Consider the following 20426-nt stretch of genomic DNA (forward strand, 5'->3'; position numbering starts at 1 on the left):
TGAGTAATAAAGTTATCCCGTTGTATCAACCTCAGTTCTGGGCGCATAATGTCGAGAGAATTTGCAGATCACAAATTATTGGATCCGTCAGTTGGGAGACGCAACCAAACGAAAGAAAGTTTAGTAACCAACAACAGGTTTCGTTACTCGTAAACTTTTTTTCGCAAAGCTCTCGCTCTGTAAAGCTTCTTTTGGGACACCTCTGATATAAATCATTGTTTTCATCACGCTTGATTGAACACAACTTGAAACGTCATAAATTTCGTTTTCCTTCGAGAAGTTCTCTTCGGTTCATTTGTTTCGCGTGAAACCAAGCATCGATATTTTACTCTGTTTGTGCAAATGTTGGATGTAATTTGACGTCAAAATAACAATCTTTGCGTCTATGGTTCACAATTTTAAATGTATTTAACATTAAAACTTTTATCGTATTTATTTTATCTTTTATTTTTTTGCCTTCACAGCACTGCAGAAAATATTTTTCGAAGTTTTATTTTTTATGTTATTCTCTCTGAGAATGCGCATTGTTATGGTGCGCGAAACGTCAGTGAAGCCAGTGGCGTAGCCAAGGGGGGGGTTTTGGGGGTTACAACCCCCCCCTTTGGCACGCGTGTGACGTCACGATATTGAGAATGATGCTTTCAGTCTAAAAAAAATTGCCTAATTTTAAACAAAATTGCATTAAAAGAGCAAGTTTTGCCAATACCAAACATCTCAGCCAGGAATTAGCAACAAGAAAACATAGAGACTTAGCTTTATTTCTGAAAAATGTTGAAGAAAACATGATCTTATCCTTTTGCTATGCCACCAGACACCACCATTTTACAGGAATATTTGTAACCACATTTTTGTTGAAAATGCTCTCAGAATGCACCAAATTCAAAGTAATTTTTCAAAATTTTCTGGGGGAGGCCCCCCAGACCCCCCGCCGCTGGGTCGTCAAAACCCCCCCTTTCAAAATTCCTGGCTACGCTACTGAGTGAAGCAATAAAACAACTCGTCTGTTTCTGCCTTCACTTTCGCATTCATCAGATGAACGTTGGGTCTACTGCTAGAAACGATTCTTGATGAACACCCAAACATTTCAGTACTATTTTATTTTATAAAATCACATATAAAACAACAATATTTAAAACTGTATGCTGATGATGACGTCACAATTAGCTTCGTGGGCGCAAACTTTGCGTTAATTGAACACTGCATTGAGGACTTCTTTTCTGATCGTCATAAAAAGTATAAAAAAGTACATGAAACTTTGCGAGGAAAACTCTGTTAAAAGTTAGCAGTAATCATTATTATCATAGTAGCAGTCCGTCAGGGCGATAATAGCCATTTCATGCTGCTTTAGCTAATAACCCCAATCACTTTTGCCCTTAACCTCTTGCTCCCGGAAATCTTCTACAACAGACTTCTTGAAGTTTCTTCCCAGATTTTTTTTCAGTTGAGCCTTGATTATCCCTGGCTGCAGTTATAAAGCCGTCGACGTAAGGACACATATCTTCAATCCTCCCAGCAGATCCTCACAAAATCAGTTTCAGAAAATGATTTCATTGTCGAGCCCATTGTTGTGGAACAAAAACCTGACTGCCAAGACTGTGACGTAACAGAGTTTGTGTAGCACAAGTACTCCATTTGAACAACAAAAGGTGGAACTAGAGAGCAACACAACCAACAAAAAATAGAAACGTTTTCCAGTAATTGAAATGCCGTAGACATTGAACATAAAGAACTTAAACGTAACATCAATTTGCACAAAATAAACATTGGACTATTTGTTAACAAGTACGAAAACAATTATCAAGAATATTTTTTTAGTTAATAATGACAAAGATAGATGTTGGGAATATTTTTTCACATGACGTAATAATGACGTAGGCTAATAAATAAAGCAGTAGTTCCAACATAAGATTCAGAAGAAGGTGACGCTGGGGAGCAGGCCGGTTTTGGAATGTCTGTCTGGAAAGTTTTAAAAATCTAGTGACATGAAGCAAAAAAAGAACAAATATGTTGCTGAATGGGCAGTTTGCAAATTTATAGAAAATTGCTGTAAAGATCCATCGGAGTTTAGAAACCACAGTATTCTCTTGATGAAAGTAGACTACTTCCCAGACAGCAAAATTCGACCATTTTTACATTTATTGCTACATTGAATGACAATTAAAATGACGGATTTTGCTGTCTGGGCTGGTATACTGTAGTAAAGACAGCTGTCTGAAAATGCTCCGCAATGACATTTCGTTTATAGTTTAAACCATGTTTTGTTTCGATTCAAGCAGCAAATCAAACATGATGTTTTTGTTTGGACATTAAAACAATTTTGTTTCGCAGTGACTTCTTGTACAAATCAATCTTGTGCAAATTTGTGACTTGTTTTGCTTTGAAGAATATTTCTTAGTCCTCATACAACCGTGTGCAACCGTATTGTTTTTTCGCATTGACGTCATGGCTGACTTTCATTCATCCTTTCTGATGTCATAAATACGTCACACACAGGCCATCCTAAAAGAAGCTTCCGGCCTCGACCGGCTTCATGCTCGGTCTGTGGTAGGAATGGAAAGAATACTCGTCTGAAAGTCCCTCTTGGTTGCACGATTGCGTCACTACTGATGATGTCAAATCAGGTGCTACGTGATGTGAGGTGAACGCGTCAAAGCTGGGATTTATAGAAGGATCGCTTGTGCATGGGGGGTAGTATGCTCTTTGAATCTGAACCCCTCTTTCCGCATGAATGTGGTATCCCCCATGGGTTGAGGGAGGGTGTGGGGCATTGGAGTCAAAGTACACGTTGGGTGTCGAGGGGGCGGAATGAGGTACGTCATAACCGTAGTAGCTCGAGGCTACGCTTGAGGTGTCGCTCCACGACTTCCGGTTATTGCTGTCACGTGACCATGTGTCGCCTGACTGTGGGAAAGAGTTGAACACGAAGTCAGGATTGGAACGGGGGGTGGTGGTATCTTCTTGAAGGGGGTATTCAGTAAGTGTTGATTCCAGCATCGATTCGCCAAAGTCAGAAATCGTAGCGTTGTGTTGAGCAGGTTCAACATAAGTTTGTAATTGTGGATTCTGAAACAATTTGTTTGTTAAAATTGCCAGAAAGTGTCTAAAGGTTACAAAGGTGCGTGGGTGACTAAAGTAACTTTATTCTTCTTCAATAACATGATATTTCTTATGATGTAAACCAGGTCTCCAACCTTTTTCTATCGCGGACCGGTTTCAAAATAAAAATAGCTTCGTGATGTTATCCAAAAGATTTACCATGCCTACCTGAGTATATGTGTAACCAAATCGTTCCGAATTGTTTGTGGCCTCAATGGCATTCGCTAATCCATGGAAGTCGAACTTGTACGCGTAACGCTTCCCATGGACCTTCGTCATAATGCTCTTGTCGTAATAATATCTGTCGTGGAAACATTTGTTGATGGTATGTTTTGAAATCATATTTCAAAGATCACAAATAGAAAAACAACAAGACTTTGGGGGTGCCAATCATTGATATTGACAAAACATTGCGCCCAACGTGGGGCTCGAACCCACGACCGTTGGATTAAGAGTCCAACGCTCTACCGACTGAGCTAGCCGGGCCACAATAAAGGACAACATAAAATAAAAAGTTATAATAAAGCTTAAATCTGATGTTGTGGTAATTGAACATCATAAAACGTTGTTTCAACGTCTGGTTAGTTGATAGCAAGTGATGCAATTCACGCGTCCATGTGCAGTGGTCGCATTGTCAGGGTTTCCAATTGAATCGACGGAAATTCTATCAATAACACTGGTCTACAAAAAAAAAATTTTTTTCTGCTGTTTGAACTTTGAAAACTGATTTAAAGTAATTTTGGGGTGCTGAACCCGAATCTGAAATCAGATTTTCACTATCACATAAAAATGTTTAGATATGATAACAAAAATGCTTTATTTGCCAAAAGTGAAAGATTTGGCGTTGCGTTTACCACCAGCATATGCCGTGCTATAGCGAAAGGTAGTCTTAGACAGGCCAAAGCAGCCTAAATAAGGTTACTGGACAAGCATTGTCATAGGCCTGCTTAAATCTTTGTCGTTTCACGCAAAACATTGACGGGGGAGGTGGTCAGTTATACTTTTAGCCTCCCTTTTAGCTTGTTATTACTGTCTTGTTAATAATGTTGCTTAGAAAACAAATTGGTATCAAAATTATAGTTTGTGGGTGTATTTCAGCTATTTATGCACCACATGGCCTGGATTTCTGGATATAGCACAATGTATAACTTATGTATGATAAACGCAACGTCAAATTTTCCACTTTTGACAAAAGTAACGATTTGTTGTTATCATATCTCACAAACCTGACGTGATAGGATAAATTTAAGGTCAGCTTCGGATTCAGCACCCCAAAACTACCCTAAATCAGTTCTCAAAGTTCATACAGCAAAAATCGTTTTGCAAAAAACTTTTATTCAGCAAAAAACTTTTGATGTTTTTGCTGTAAAGTTGATATTGTCCCACGTGCCACTTTAGCTTCACCGGAGGCAGCTTAGGATGCCCATGCCAAAATTGTATTGGTTGTGGAAGAGTTTGAATGGGTGTTGTAAAGTTAAATATTCCGCCCCTCCAAATTTCCGCCCCTCCACTCGAAAGTGACAGAAGGCCCGATGCGGAGGAATATGATAGATGTAATAGCAAAAAGTAATCGTCCAAAGAAACGCGCGATTAATTTGATATTGCATGTTAGGTCAGACAAATAGATCGGTCTGTTGTGAATCACAATCAGTTCTGTGCTCGATTTTGTTTGTTGTTCATATCTTTACCCTGCATTGCGGGAAAGCGGACTTGAGCGCTATGCATCGGTGTACGCCTTCCGACGTACATCTGACCCACGCTGCAGCCGACGGCAATGTCTGTTTCCGGTTGTCTACTCTACTTATTACTGAAATTTGGTACTACCCATTACTCGAAATCGATCACTGGGTAGAGGCAATTATCGTAAAGTTTCTTGCCCAGAGAAACAACAGCAAGTGCAGGTGGCTGGAGTCGAACATGCAGGCTCTCGACTGCGAGCCCAACGCGCTAACCACTCGGCAACTGCTGCCGACTGCTGCCAGCTCATTCCACAAATTATCTTTTACTTCATTTTTCAACTGGTAGTTGAGAATTGGTGTTGAAGAAGATATCGCGCTAACATACTATTCCTTTTCATACTTTTGGTTTCACCTACCATCATCTTAAAGCTATTTCAAAAAACAGTTTTTGGACGCAAAACATTTTCGCCCAACGTGGGGCTCGAACCCACGACCGTTGGATTAAGAGTCCAACGCTCTACCGACTGAGCTAGCCGGGCGACGAAGAAAGGGAACTAAAAACAAAATCAAAGTATCATAAAGATGAAGTCCCTGAATTAACGTTTAAAGAAAGTAATCAGACGTTGTTCAAATGTTAATTAGTTGATGGGAAATGATGCTATCTGTGAAGAGGTCACCTCATCCTTGTTAGTTTTTTTTTTGTGTTTTATTGTCTTTATCCTGCATTGCGGAAAGCGGACTTGAGCGCTATGCATCGGTGTACGCCTTCCGACGTACACCTGACCCACGCTGCAGCCGACGGCAATGTCTGTTTTCGGTTGTCTACTCTACTTAGTACTTATGACTTAAATTTGGTACTACCCATTACTCGAAATCGATCACTGGGTAGAGGCAATTATCGTAAAGTTTCTTGCCCAGAGAAACAACAGCAAGTACGGGTGGCTGGAGTCGAACATGCAGGCTCTCGACTGCAAGCCCAACGCGCTAACCACTCGGCCACTGCTGCGGCTTGCCTGGGTTAAAGCAGGGTTTCCAATTCAATCGGCGGAATTTGCTCGTGGTGGACCTTCGATAAGTAATTTACTCATTTTTCCTCTGTGTTTGTTCAACCCGGTTACTTTTTTCACTTAAGAATTGCGGATCGAAAATTAAGATATTAAAAGTTTCGTTTGGAAACACCGATTTTGGGCAAACTTCTTTGCAGCCGGAGATTCTGGATTTCAAGCGCTCTGATTGGCTAAAAATTATCCTTGAAGCTCCACCTCTTTTGGTATTTTACAGCAATTTTTGAATCTGTTGGTACTGCATGGAAAACAGCCCCACCTAACCGAATAACTTCACAAACTTTTTAAAGTTAGTTTTTATTTCGCAGATTAGCGATGAGCCATGAATGTAGAAGTGTTCGCTGTAGAGTTAGGGTATTCAACAGGTTATAGAAAGTGCTAGGGCATCTCAAAATCACTTGAACCTTGTATGCAAAGGCTAGGCTAGTCAAGACTAAGCTCAATACTAGTAAAGTTTGTCTCCAAAGCAATACTGTTATTTTTTTTAATTACAGCTTAGAAATACATCAACTCTTCAACAAAGTTTGAATGCATTTTTTTCAAAATTTGGGGTAAAAACATGCTTAGAACGGACCAAATTTAATGCGATTTTTCAAATTTTTCTGGGAGGGACTCCCCGCGAAGTCGTTTGCAGCCCCACTGCTCACAAACATCACCAGCCGCCACTACACAAATAGTTAAAACAACAGAAGCAACCGTTTTACGTAACCGCCAGCATACCTAATGTGATCAATATTAAAGTCATCCAAATGCCGTAACACTGTTACAAATACCAAAGTGACGTAATCAAACTATCTATTCCATGATAATGAAGAAGATTGAAGTTAGCAGGCAAACGAACTGACATCTCACCTGAGTGCTCGACTCATTTTATCATAGTTCATGTTTGGTTTGCTCTTTCGCTCGCCCCAGCGGCGAGCCACCTCATCCGGGTCGACCATTTTAAATTCTCCATTTGCCCCTTCCCAACAGATGCAGGAAGAGTTGTTGAGATCGCTCAGCAACTCGAGAAGAAACTGCCAGAGCTGAATCTGTCCTCCTCCTGTTAACGAAAATCTCCAGCATGAACGCATGGTGAGGAGTGAAGAAAATATTTTTGAAATCGAATTCTTTCAATGAAATGAAATCTCTTTGTTTGGGTTTGAATAAATTTATTTTGAAAAGAGAAAGAGAAAGAAACTTTCTATTGAGTCTGCTGCGGTACAATTATAAATAATACGAATAAAATAGCACCATAACAATCCAGATTTCACAACAGACAGGAGTTTCGTTTGGTGTTATCAAAAATAAATGTCATTTTAGAACCCCTCAGAAGTCAGAACCGACAACACTAAAGGTTAAATATCTTAAACAATCGGATCGTATTTTACTGTAAAAAAGTTTTATGTTGTAAAATTAGTAATTACTGATTGAGCACTTAAGCAGTTTATCGAAACGCCACCTACCACCGTAGCGCCACCTACCTTGCTTGCAGAGTCTGCTGCAGAGTGGACCAAGCAGTTTGTAGGTGTCTGAAAGGTTCAAACAAGATGTTGCTTGTTTTTTTCAAAAGAGTAGAAATAAAAATTCAAATGAATAGCTTTTTACTTTAATATAAAATCCCAGAGCAACGCAATTCAAGACTAAAAGCTAACAAATTCAACTCCATGAACAAAACTGTGACTTTCAGTTACTTTGTTATCTGACATACTGAATGAATTCAATTTAATACTTTACGTCAATTTAAACTTCAAATTACAGAACGACGTCATCAATTACAACATTTCAACTTTCATCAGGTGATACTTCATAGTTCACATGACGTCATCAAGCAGAAGAAGTTGCGCTGAATGACGTCACGAATCAAAGCCATTCTAACCTTCCAAAGAGAGTTTTTTTCCAAACTTCCCTCCTTGGTGGATCGCCTTGTAATCTGTGGGAATAACAAACCAAATGTCACTTGGTAGACACTGGAAAAGCACATCAGAAACTTAATGTTAGCCTGGTCAAATGTTTTAAGGTTCAGACTTTAGAAAAAAAGTTATTGATTCGTTTTCTTAAAATAAGTTTAATTCAGCGTCACTTTACAATAGGGTGGTAATTAATTTGAAGATGGATCCCAAAAATAGGGGTGGTAATTAATTTGAAGATGGGTCCCAAAAATAGGGGTGGTAATTAATTTGAAGATGGATCCCAAAAATAGGGGTGGTAATTAATTTGAAGATGGATCCCAAAAATAGGGGTGGTAATTAATTTGAAGATGGGTCCCAAGAAGATCTGGGTGAAAGGTTGAATCAAAACAAACTATTACAGTTGTTGCAGTTTTTAAGATCAACAAATTTCATTTAATTTATGTGCATTTCAGAAATTTTTGTCCATTTTCGGAATTTGTTCTGATTTTTCAAAAAAAAAAACTTGTTGAAATGTTTGCAGTTGTTTGAAAATAATCATCCAAACTCTTACACTGTAGATGACGAACAAATCATTTTTTAATTTATTTTTTAAAGTTATTTTGTTGGTTTATAGTCAAATCTTTGTAGCGCAATCAAGCGTGAAACTGATTTACGACGTCATTAGATTGATTTTCATTGTTTCGGAAGGAATTTTGCAACTTTCCTGGCGATACAAATTAAATCGAATATGAGAGACGATGAATAATAAGAGCCGATCAAAATCACCTTCCATTGTTAGTGGAGAGGATATTGTTCCAAGTTTTTGAGATTTGATCGCTGGGAGGTGATGGAGAGCAGCTGTGGACAACAATGTGGACAATGTATCTTGTGGCGAAAAAAACAAAAGTAGTTCTTAGTTTTGTAATGTCGGTTTAGTTTGGTTTTACATCTTACCATAACAACAGTTTTAGTAAATACAAAACAAAGTAAATCGACTGATAAAACTTTTTTGTTTTGGTAAACCAACCCAGCAAACTGTCCTCTTGAAGCAGTTGACTGTCTCGTATCATTAGTATAAGTCTTGTTACTCAACGCAACAAACAGTGTACCAGCCTTATTTTTTAATCATAAATCGATTTCACTATCACAGCATCCTCAGCATGATCATGTCGACTACTAAGTAATTACTAATGAAGAAATGTAACATGTAAAACTAAAATATAATAAAAAACAAAAGAGTCTATAACTTTTATCAATTGACGTAAAATATAACTCATAAGTTTCTTCACTGTAGGTTCGACATTCAAGAAATTGACAAAATTAATGGATGCTCTAAAACAATTACCCATGCACCCACGCAAATAACATTAAAACATTTAACTAATCAATAAAACCCAAAACATTTTTCAGCTGAATCTCGAAAATGTTGCTGTGTATAGACAGTCATTAGTTTCCGATTCTGACGAATTTGAAATCAATCTGCATCCTATTCCATAGTTCCGGTTGCAAGGAGCAGGAGGGATTGATATCGTAACACAATTTTGGTTGATCACGTCATTTGCTTATGACTAATGATTAATGAAATGCATGATTGACCGCAGTGAACAAACTTTATTCTTTTGTGACGTTGTGGAACTGAACGCTTACCTTGTTTCAAAAACTTGAGATGCTGCACGAGAACTTCGCTATTGTATCTGGTAGTGAAGGAGGTCAGGTCTTCTATTCCCATCCCACATAATCGGGCCCCGTCAACCCCAGAAAACTTGCCCATGTCTATGTGGTGAAGGCCGTACTCGTTTACAACCCAGGTCAACCACGCCTCCACGTGATCTGAATGCCACATCAAAGGATCTGCAAGATGGCGACAGAGTTTTAACATACAAAAACATCACTTCACAAACAAGACAAGCACTTTATAAAGTAAACAGTTTTAGTGCGGTTTTACAGAGACGCAGCCGAGGAGGCTGCAATATTAGCCTATCCTTAACCTACATAACAATATTCGCAATAACTAGTTACTAAATGGCTTATTTGCTATGATTGTAGCAAAAAATACATACTTGAAAAGGTCAGATGCTGCTTGAAGTTTTTTAATCATTTTTGATTAGATAAATTGGCCATGTTTGTGTAGCCTAACACAACCCTTTTCTAATATAACCTACATACCGGTGAATATAGGTTTGAAAGTTCTAATACTTGCTAACTTTATCAACTTGGCTGAAGATGAATTTTGAATTTGAAAAAAAAAACAAGAAAGAACTCATTTGGATTTATAGAAAAATAATTCAACACCACAACTTATTGCTTGCTTACAGTTCCCATTTCTTACGATTACCGTTTGAAGGAGGTCGTGGTTGAGGCATAGTAGATTTACCATGCATAAAAATAAAACTTTGGAGGTACAGTCGACTCCGCTTAGTTCGGACACCGGATAACCCGGACAACCGCTTTATTCGGCCAAAATGCTCAGGAACGGAACAAAAGTAAAATTTGCAGATAAAAAACTCCCGTTAATTCGGACAATTCTCCGCTTAATTCGGACACAGGACACAGTATGTGAAGAATTACTGTACTATTTCAACCCTATATGTGTGTGTTACGCAGTAATATATTTGTTGAAGCGCTTGGTATCGAAATACTGTACAATACAACCACTAGCGTAATTAACGACGTAGATTAAAGCAGTTAATATGATTTGGATTGCACTGTCAAAGCAATTAACAATGTTGTTCTATAGACTAAGCCAATACGAAATACATGGCCCAATCTATCTACCCCACCCCAGGTATGCCAATGTAGCATAGTGTTCTGTAAGCCTATTATAGTGAGAAAGAAATGGATAAAGTCTAAACTAAAACCATACTGGGATATCATGAAGACGTCTGGGATATCAATGGCCAGTGGCTTAGCCAGGGGGGGTTTGGGGGTTACAACCCCCCCTTTGGCACGCGTGTGACGTAACGATATTGAGAATGATGCTTTCAGTCTCTTTACGCTTGGGAATGGTGCTTTCAGTCCAAAAAAAACTTGCCTAATTTTAAACAAAACTGCATTAAAAGAGCGAGTTTTGCCAATACCAAACATTCAAACATCTCAGCGAGGAATTAGCAACAAGAAAACATAGAGACTTAGCTTTATTTCCGAAAAATGCCGAAGAAAACATGATCTTATCCTTTTGCTATGCCACCTGACACCACCATTTTACAGGAATATTTATACCTACATTTTTGTTGAAAATGCTCTCAGAATGCACCAAATTCCAAATAATTTTTCAAAGTTTTCTGGGAGAGGCCCCCCAGACCTTCCGCCGCTGGCTGTCGCCGTCAGGCTTCGCCCGCCGGTCGTTAAAACCCCCCCTTTCAAAATTCCTGGCTACGCTACTGTCAATGGCCCCCCCTCCCCCCCTTGAGAAAATCCTGCGTACGCCACTGAATACAACTAACCAGAAGGTATACTTCTTGTGCGTTTTATGCGATCAGTGCCAATTACTGCAGTATAGCGCAGTTGTAATTCATTTATTATGCAACAGAACGGTATTTTTAATGCGTTGTCTGCCTTTATGCATACCATGAAACGAACAATTGATTTTCCGCTGAATTTGGCCAAAAGTGAGAGGAACCAAAATGTCCGAATTCAGCGGAGTCGACTGTAGTGAAAATGAATGAGATTGTCGACAAAATTTGTAATCAAATTTACAAATTTAATAAATCACAATATTATTGTTTATGAAACTTCGATGTGAACATAAAAGAAAATTATTATTCCTTTCAAAATTATCCCATCTGGTGGGACCGTATTGTTCCCATGGTTGAGGGACCAGGGCCGCCCACGTATCAGAGGGGTCGGTGAATGACACGTGAAGCCGATTGTAATCAGGCAGAGCGACGGACGAGACCAACAAAGTAACTGTTGCGACACTTGCTATTGTTTTGTCGCTACTGCGCACAAATCGGAACCCAAAGAAGCGAAATATTGAAACCGCGTTGTCGTGCGCCCTTTGTTGCGTGAAATATATCGACTAAAACCATCGCTCGCTTGGCTTGTTGTTTAATTTCATGTTCAACTTTTAAAATCTTGGGTTTGTTTGTTTTCTGAACTCCTAGTTTCGAATTCATCAAACAACCCAGTGACGTAACAAACCAAAAAATCGCGTGCCAGTTCCGCATTAAAAAGGCGGTGGAAAGCTGGAAGCAATAAAACATTGCTGGACAAAGAGCAAACACACGCGATGAGAATTTGTGTATGAAGATTTCAAAACAACAATATCTTGCAGCAATACACAAGATGTGTCGTCATAGTATAAATGTTTATGACGTCCTCACCTGCGGGTACCAGAACTTGTTTTTCTTTCATTTCTCCCCTTTCTTTCTCTCTTTCTTTCTCTTGGAGGAATCCATTACTTATGGAGCTGAATGTTGAATTGAAGTCTTGACCGGGAAAATGTTGGGGGACACACGGGAGTTTGGAGCTAAAAAAAAACACCAAAAAAAGGTCAATAATTTGCCAAAACAAGAAACTGATTTCAGCGTCACACAAAAAAGCGACTGTACTGCCATAAAGGAATTCAAGAAAAACTCCTTACTTGTTGTAAAGATGCAAAAAATCTCCGCTTAGTGGTTTTGCTAACTATAGAATTCGATGAACGTTCAGGTCTAAACAGTTTTTTTAAACCGTATTGCTGCTGCTTATAAAACAAAACTTGCTGTGCAGAAGCAACTTTCAATATTGCGTACGTTCTCTCTGACAGATAACTGAGCAAGTGCTTCGAACTTATAGCATGAGAACTGAGGCTCACTCACCTGTACGGCGGCCCAGCAAATGGACAAGACACATGGTCATGCTGCTCTGTCTTAACAGGGTATTCCCCAGCATAAGAGTATGATGAATTGTTGCAGAAGGTCTGGAAAAAGGAATCGCAATAATTGCGAAGAAGCAAAAACATTTTTTTGGCTTTATAAACTCATAACCAAAAAATTGTTAATTTTTGCTTCGATAAAAACAAAGACGTGGAATTGTCGACTAAATTCCCAGCAGCGTAAAAATACGTCACTCATGAGAGAATCCATGGCGAACTTACATTATGATGAGTCATGCTGACGTCAAGGTCACTGTGGATCGCCTCATCGAACTGGAGCGGATGTTGATGAAACTGAAGATGAGGAGGACTAGAATAAAAATGAAGATGTCATTCACTGGCACTCATATGGCACGAATGCACGCGGCACGTGCAACTACTGAGGTGGCCACTTGCAAGCCAGCAGGCATCTGGCTTCTTCATGGAGTGATCAGTGACGAAAATGTGGAATCCTTGAAAAGAAATTCCATCCATGGAGTGGCGTGAGTTTGATGGAGAGTCTTCGATGGCACCATCGATGCGACGGGAGCGGATTCCATAATGGAAAAGAACAATTTGCTTGTTTCGAGACGAGGATCATTTCAGGGTTGTCATTATTGATGTCTTATGACGTCACTATGGAAAAACATTGTTTGACAACTCGTGCTAGCTGAAAATACCTGGAGTTGGAGTAGTCTGTGCTGTTCATTGAGTGAGTGGGAGGACCACTGATAGTGGGAGGCGATGACGCAATCGGTGGCGTAGATGACAGTGATGGCAGCGTTGTTGATGACGACAGCATGTGAAATGAGGTAGGAAGTGACGTGGAAGGGAAACCACCAGTGAGGGGTTTTAAAGGAGGCGTAGTTTGAAAGGATTCGAACAATGAGTTGTCATCACAGACAAGTGACAATGCCTCCTGTGACGTATAGGTTGGTTCAGTTTTGGTTAGTTTTAATAAAACATTTAAAATTTGTGGTTGAAAACCAGAATATATTTATACTATTTACTTACTATTCATAAAAGGGAAGCGAGTTAAAATAAAGTTTTTGCGCAAAACCAGAAAAAAGATGTCAACTTAATCACCATTTCAAGATTCAGAAAAGTGGCGTATATTGCACGAAAATAAAAATTAAACCTTGTTTTTCTGCTAACGCAATTCAATGATTGACTTCTTGCTGGGTTAATTTATACGTTGGGTAAAATAGAATTTGCAAAGAGTTTTTTCTTGCGAGATAAATGAAAGCGTGGGGTATTGGAAGCAACCACCAAAGGCAAGGATGTCATGCAAAATATTTTCAATTGACGTTGATTCAACGAAAATCAGATTTAAAACTGAACTTTTTGTTGCAAGATTTTTAGCGCTGATTCATCTCCGGTTCTTCTTGGCATCTTAAAACAGCGGTGAGTGACAGAGTCTCCTAATCACTCGCGGCAACACGAAATGACAGAAGTTGGCGCCTTGTCTGGAGAATGTGTCAAATTTGGCAAATCGGGGCGTGTGGGGCGTCACTTCAATCAATGGGACTTGCAGATCAACTTTTCCTGCTGACAGACGACTCCGCCCGAACAATCCGCTATTTGCCAGTCGCGCCAGTTCTGTTGCAAGACAGGGTTTCCAAACGATTTATTTTTAAGCAAAAGTTGAAACATTTGATGTAGCCATGAAGCAAAATTCGGAACAAACAAATCGGCACCGAAATTGCAGCAAAGTAAAGATTTTGTTTCGTCAATGGTTTCGACATTTAGCGACAAAATGAGACAGTTTTTTTGTCACGCAGTTTTGTCACGTGACTTGTAACGAAACAAAGGAAGAATCGAAGTGGAACGAACCGATAACGCGAGATTTCAGTCGTCGCAAATTCTACAAAGGAGAAAACATAAATGGGGTCAAGACCCAAATTAACTTAGTCAAAACTATAGATGAAAATGAGGTTTGGCGTTTTAGATTTTACCCGAACCATCACCTCTTGCTGCTGACCCAAAGCAAGGGCCAGATTGAGTTAAACTTAACTATTATTTGCAATCTTTAAATTGTTTGAAATTTCACGTTTATTAAGTTAGTCAGAATTTGGACGCAGAACTTGCCACTTTCAGTTTTGCCACTTGATGTTGTATAAGAGTACAATACATAAATATTATATAATTAATTTTAATATTGAAAAGTGGTGAAACTAGAAATACAACAAAAGTCTTGCAATAAAATTTACTAACTTTTTTACTGCAGTATTCTAAGATAAATATTAACAACATCTAACTCTGGATACTGGGTACGAAATGCGTTCTTTTCTAGCATAAGAGTCAACCCACCTAAAATTTTATTAGTGCGGCCCGCCACAGATGTGGGAAAGCTCAAAAAAGTGTTAATTAAAAGCACACACACCATTTATTGTTCCAGCCTCGTTGCAAAAAAGACAAATTATTTTGTTACAATTACGACATAACCGACGTCACTGTGACGATGCAATTACAGCATAACCGACGTCATTGTGACGATGCAATTACAACAATGAAATTTTAATTTCGGATTGTGATGTGCAAATTTTCCAAATTTTTCTAAAATAACGTATAGTGTCGTCAGCCTTTGTAATAAACCATCGATTCCCTGTTTCTATCTACTTTATACAAAGTCGTTTATGAAGCTCAGTCCTGTCAGTTTCGTACAAGCTTTGAACCGCTAAAGCAAGTCAGTCACTAAAATTGGTAAGTAAATTTGGAAACTTTTCTTGTGGTTAAAGTAGGCTATCGCGTCTTTAACATAAGTTATCGCCACTATATCAAGAAGAGTCCATAAGGTGGCGTTCTACTATCCATCCGGAGTTGAACCATGGTCACATGAACACTTTTCACAAAGTCTGGTGTTCTTTGGTATCTAAGTCCTCTATGCTGAGCAAATCATGGCTAACATCAGGCTACCAACTCCCGTTGTGGAAGGACACAGTTTGTGTTGGTATCATGAATAATTATGATGTTTAAAGCTGCTTTGTGTCGACATAAAGTTCATTCTTTTGTCGTGTAAATCCGCTCTGATGTATTCCATAGTGCAGGTGGTCATAAAGTATAACTTCCTAGTTGTTGCGTAACAGAGCTCTATTATTTTTTACGCAACAATACTTTTTCCGCCATTAAATTGTGTTTTGCTTCACACAACCAGAATGAAACGATGAGCGGTGTAACAATATCACATTATAGACGTCATAATAACGTTTAAATTTAATGAAGTTGTGATGATGTGATGCAACAATTACAACTTTTTACAGGACAGCTTTGTTTGTGGCGTCACAAAATAACATTAACTTGTGTTTAAGGTTTTACGCTTGACTGAGCACACAGGGAAAAGTTCCATTAAGAAAACGATGAAAAGTTTAACCTTTTTTTATAAAAACAAAGGGAGCTCGGTCTTGTCGTTGCAGTCGCGGTGAAGAGCTAAAAGGCTCGCGCACAGCTAATTAATATTTTGTTGGTTTTGCAATTGCCCGGTTTGAGAGGTTTAAAAATATTCGTCTATTAACGGGACTGCTTTACCACAAACAGCGACCTCCGCTGTCCCGCTGTTTAGACAACAAACATCTCTCAACCTGACACTATGATATCACCAAGAGTGTATAACGTCACGCAGTGCCGGATTAAGGGGGGGGCGGACTGGGCTGAAGCCCAGGGCCCCCACTTTTGGGGGCCCCCACTTCAAAGAAAAAAATCTTTTTTATAATTTTTTTAGTTGCACAGCTGGAGAGTACTGCTTTAATTCGTATCTCAAACAAGCAAGGGCGGCTCACCCATATGTGCTGCGGTGCTGCAGCACCCCTGCCCAGCCCAAGTTATTCAATTTTTCTTCGTTTTTTCAACAAAAAACATATTTATTTGATACTTTCATATCCGAAAATGGTACGGATAATGGGTCAAAGTTATGATAATGCTGCCAATATGAGTGGCAAGTATAACGGTCTTCAAGCTCTTCTGCGTGAGAAATGTAGTGTAGCTCATTATGTCCTTTGCACAGCACATTCACTTAATTTAATCGGTAGACTAAATGTCCTGTAGAAACATGCCGTTCTGCCGCTGAGCTTTTTGAATTGTTGCAAAGCCTTTATTTATGGCTCGTCTCGTCTACTCATCGTTGGAAAGTCCATCGAAAATTCCTAGATATAGTTTGCCTGTTTTGAAGACATTATCTGATACAAGATGATCAGTTAGATATGATGCAGTTTTTCTTCTTCTATCAAGTCTTCTAAAGTTCGTTGATACACCACAGATTGACACATTCTTCCGCAACGGAGTTATACACTGACAGGTCCCACCTACTGCACCGGGTGGCAAGCCGAGGGCAAACAAGAAGGTGATCCGCTGCATAGGCGTAGCCAGGGGGGGCGAAAGGGGCTATTCCCCCCCCCCCCCAAATTTTCCAGTTTGGATTCCGAAGTTGAGCCCTTTGTTGAAAATATAATAAAGTTTGTAGAAATTTATATCGTTTTCCAAGACATCTGGCTATAAACACCCCCGAGGACTTGTTTTAGACACACAGAAAGACACCAATAAATTTTGCAAATCGTAAATCGGGCAAAATTTACGCGATTTACGTTTCTTTGAACTAATTTGTGGAAGCAATTTCAGAATGGCTTACTCTGTTGGGTTTTTGTGTAGTTATTGAGTTTTTGTGTAGTTATTGAGTTTTTGTGTAGCTGAGTTTTTAGTGTTCTCTAATTTAGTCGTAGTTTTTGCCCGTTTGTGTGTAAGAGCTATCTTTAATAAGTTAATAGCTGTTTATCTGCTAATAAATTTCATACAAATATTACCCTAAAAGTGTTTTCAGAAAGCGCTATATTCCATTATTTGAGTGTAATTTTTCAAAAATTTTCCGGGGGAGCATGCCCCCGGACCCCCCTAGAATACGCGTGCCTTCGGCACACTCTATCCCCCCTACCACTTTTATTGCTTCAACCCACCAGAATACGCCCCTGCACATCAAGTGGCGATGGCTTAAATCAAACACTTTGTTGTTCTCTTCAATTCATCAAATATTTGGCCCCCAAACAATTTTTTCTGGCTACGCCACTGGTCCGCTCTTTGGGACTCGGTGCCACAGATACATGCAACTGGGCCCGTGTCGTAGCCCCACTCCACCATTAATTTTTAGTGAAAAATGTCACTTGATAAGGGCCCCCACTTTCAGCTCAGCCCAGGGCCCCATAAACCCTTAATCCGGCCCTGACGTCACGGATAAATAGGCTACTCTGACAGGAAGAAACGGTTGCAAGATAAGAAGTTGCTTGCTCCCTTACAATACAAGAAGTGCACATATGGCGATGTAGTTGTGCCAACATATCAAGAGATTATGCATAAAGGGATAATCAGGCCCCGAAAGTTCAGTGGGTTAGCGCGTAACTTCGTGAACGTAGAAGCTTCAAGATCACGTGACGCTGGTTCGACTCTCGGGGTGTGCGCTTGAGCAACGCATTCTAAGGATTTCTCTCCATTCAGCGGCATCCAGTGAATGGAATAATTCCCTGGCAAGAACACTTCAACAACAATCGGAAACTTCACTCTGTCAATCTCGGTAACCGGTCATGCTTCAATAGCCTCTACTAGTATGCGAAACTACCAGGAATAACCAATCAAGGCTTTCTCAGTCCGAGGATAAAGATTCAAAACCAATCAAACAAACTTCAAAAAAAAGCATAAAGTTGCCACTCTCAATGAGGTAGGCCAAGCGGTCGTGTAGACTCGCTACCTATGCGAAATGTTCAAAACGTGACGGGCAGTGTAGCAACGCGCGATGAAGGCTGTAGTGTACACCGATGCATTTGTAGATTTGAGAGCATGACTAGATCAGGCCTTTCCCGTTCGTATGAAACCCAAGCCAGTAATCTCAATAGGAGGGTCATGGGTGCTTGAAACCCCAACCAGACGTTGCTACTTCCAGAATCTTTTTACAGAAATTGTTAAAATTATCTCCTTGAAATATGAAACAGATTGACAGAAGATTGATGACCTTTTGAGATATGGAAAAAAAATGGACTTTGTTATAGAAAGACCAAAATTGGCGGAAAAATAACTGCCAGATTTCGGAGAAATAACTGCCAGTTCAAATCCAAAAATACAACTTGGAAACATTGTCTCGAGATAGTTAGAGATAAGCATCTACGCAGTGACAGAAAGTTACGAAAACACTGCAAGTTTTGGCCTTGTAGATAATTTCTAAAGTTGTACTTCATAGCACAACACACTCCATGAAGATGCCTGCTGTCGTGATGTGTGAAACAACGGCGGCTTTCACATGAACGGATTTTCATGACATGAAGACTTGAAGAGTGCCCACTGCCAAATGAGCAACTAAACTTTTCATTCTTTCACCAGTTTTGAATATTTGTAGCAACCATACTAGAACCATTTGTTCAGATATTTTCAAACGTACGCGAAAAGTCTGTACAAGTTTGTGTGACGTAGATGAAAGAGAAATAAAATTATAGGTCGTCTTCACTTCAGCACTTGCATGATTTTAATAACAATTCTTAAAAAATATGTTTTGCAATGCATCGGTAGAATGAAAATGCGAGAGTTGCCAATTTGTTTAGAGAAAATATTTTGCTTCAGTAAAATGATGAGTAATAAACTTAACGATGCAGAACGCTCAACATGGAACACATAATAAAAGGATTGTGGCGTAACAAATTGTAAGAGGTAACAAATTTAGTCAGCGTATTTTTTCACTTTGTAACTTACAGAGGCAAACGCATCAGATTCACTTCTGTACTTGCATATCGCCACGTTTGTAAAATGCATTCAACGCATACGTGATCCGCATATACCAAATATTCGTGTCTACACAACCACATATTCATGCTTGCCTCTACCTCATTGAAGACTGATAAATGATTTTGTTTAGACAATGATCATTAAAAAAATGCTTTAATGCTTGTCGTCTACGAGTAGAACTATTCAGATACTAAGACACTACTTTCTTAAACCACATCTAATCTTATGCCTTGTCGTTTATGATTTAGTGTCCTTATTCCTTATGTCTATTTTTAGGTTCAATAAACCACAGTAAAAGATACAAAAACTGAATGAAATTAACCACAACCATATCCCTTTTGTATTACAAGAGTTACAAAGTTTGTAATTATCTATTTTATAGAACTCAAACAAGTTTACATTGTCACGGAGAGCACAAAGCAAACCACCGTATAAGATTGAATGAGGATATTCATTAGAGTGCAATTAAAAACAAGGTAATCTTTTTCTAGTGCAGCTTCTTCGAGAAGTCAGATGAAATAAATACAATGCATAACTTATAGCATCTCGTTGTTGCTTAGAATGCACTTTGCTTAAAGCACATACACAAGAATAGTCTAACTCACCTTTACGTGTCTAGATGGGTCAGGTACCGTCTGCATCATGTTCCGGATGTGAGTCGGAAGTCAGACTGGATATAATCCCCAGTTTCTTTTCAAGATTGAGGACAATTTGTTTTCTCGCTAACTCCTGCTTGTCTGTTAGTTTGCGATGAATGAAGTGCAGAATCCCAGGTGTCTGTTTATAAATACTCGTTGTTTGTCACGCTTGAGTCGCACTAAAAACACGTAGCTTTGGCGGAAAAAGCAACAAAAGTAGGAACAATGCCGTTTGGACAGTTTTGGAATCACTTGTGTAGTCGAAGGTACGGTTTTCCAAATGCGCTTCAGTGTTGCAGTTAGGATGCATGGACAACTCTGACGAGATATATCCTGAATTGACTTTGTCAGAGATCATTGTAGTAGGCCTACGTATCTCTCAAACCTCAAGGCCAAACTTATGATCATGACGTAGTAAGGCATTTTGGAATAAGCACTTCAATATATGAAAGCAGTTGTGGAGGTCAGGTTTTCCAAATTTCTAAAAATTT

At 39.2% G+C, this 20426-nt stretch overlaps 1 protein-coding gene and 2 non-coding genes across 3 annotated transcripts; all 3 read right to left on the minus strand.

Moving 5' to 3' along the window:
* Positions 1–2499: 2499 nt before the first annotated feature.
* Positions 2500–19941, minus strand: LOC145773939 (transcriptional regulator ERG-like). Its single transcript, XM_082585061.1, has 12 exons — positions 19903–19941; positions 13225–13463; positions 12788–12875; positions 12510–12610; positions 12033–12178; positions 9358–9561; positions 8497–8568; positions 7698–7751; positions 7303–7350; positions 6692–6881; positions 3265–3397; positions 2500–3063 (listed from the first exon to the last, which is right to left on the minus strand). Exons 1-12 carry the CDS (start codon positions 19939–19941, stop codon positions 2500–2502), a joined length of 1878 nt encoding a protein of 625 aa, XP_082441187.1.
* Trnak-cuu (transfer RNA lysine (anticodon CUU)) lies at positions 3510–3582 on the minus strand. Its single transcript has one exon. It is a non-coding gene; the product is annotated as a tRNA-Lys (tRNA).
* Trnak-cuu (transfer RNA lysine (anticodon CUU)) lies at positions 5242–5314 on the minus strand. Its single transcript has one exon. It is a non-coding gene; the product is annotated as a tRNA-Lys (tRNA).
* Positions 19942–20426: the final 485 nt, after the last annotated feature.

Source organism: Aplidium turbinatum, chromosome 7, assembly GCF_918807975.1.
Source record: "Aplidium turbinatum chromosome 7, kaAplTurb1.1, whole genome shotgun sequence".
In the NCBI taxonomy this organism is placed as follows: Eukaryota; Metazoa; Chordata; class Ascidiacea; order Aplousobranchia; family Polyclinidae; genus Aplidium; species Aplidium turbinatum.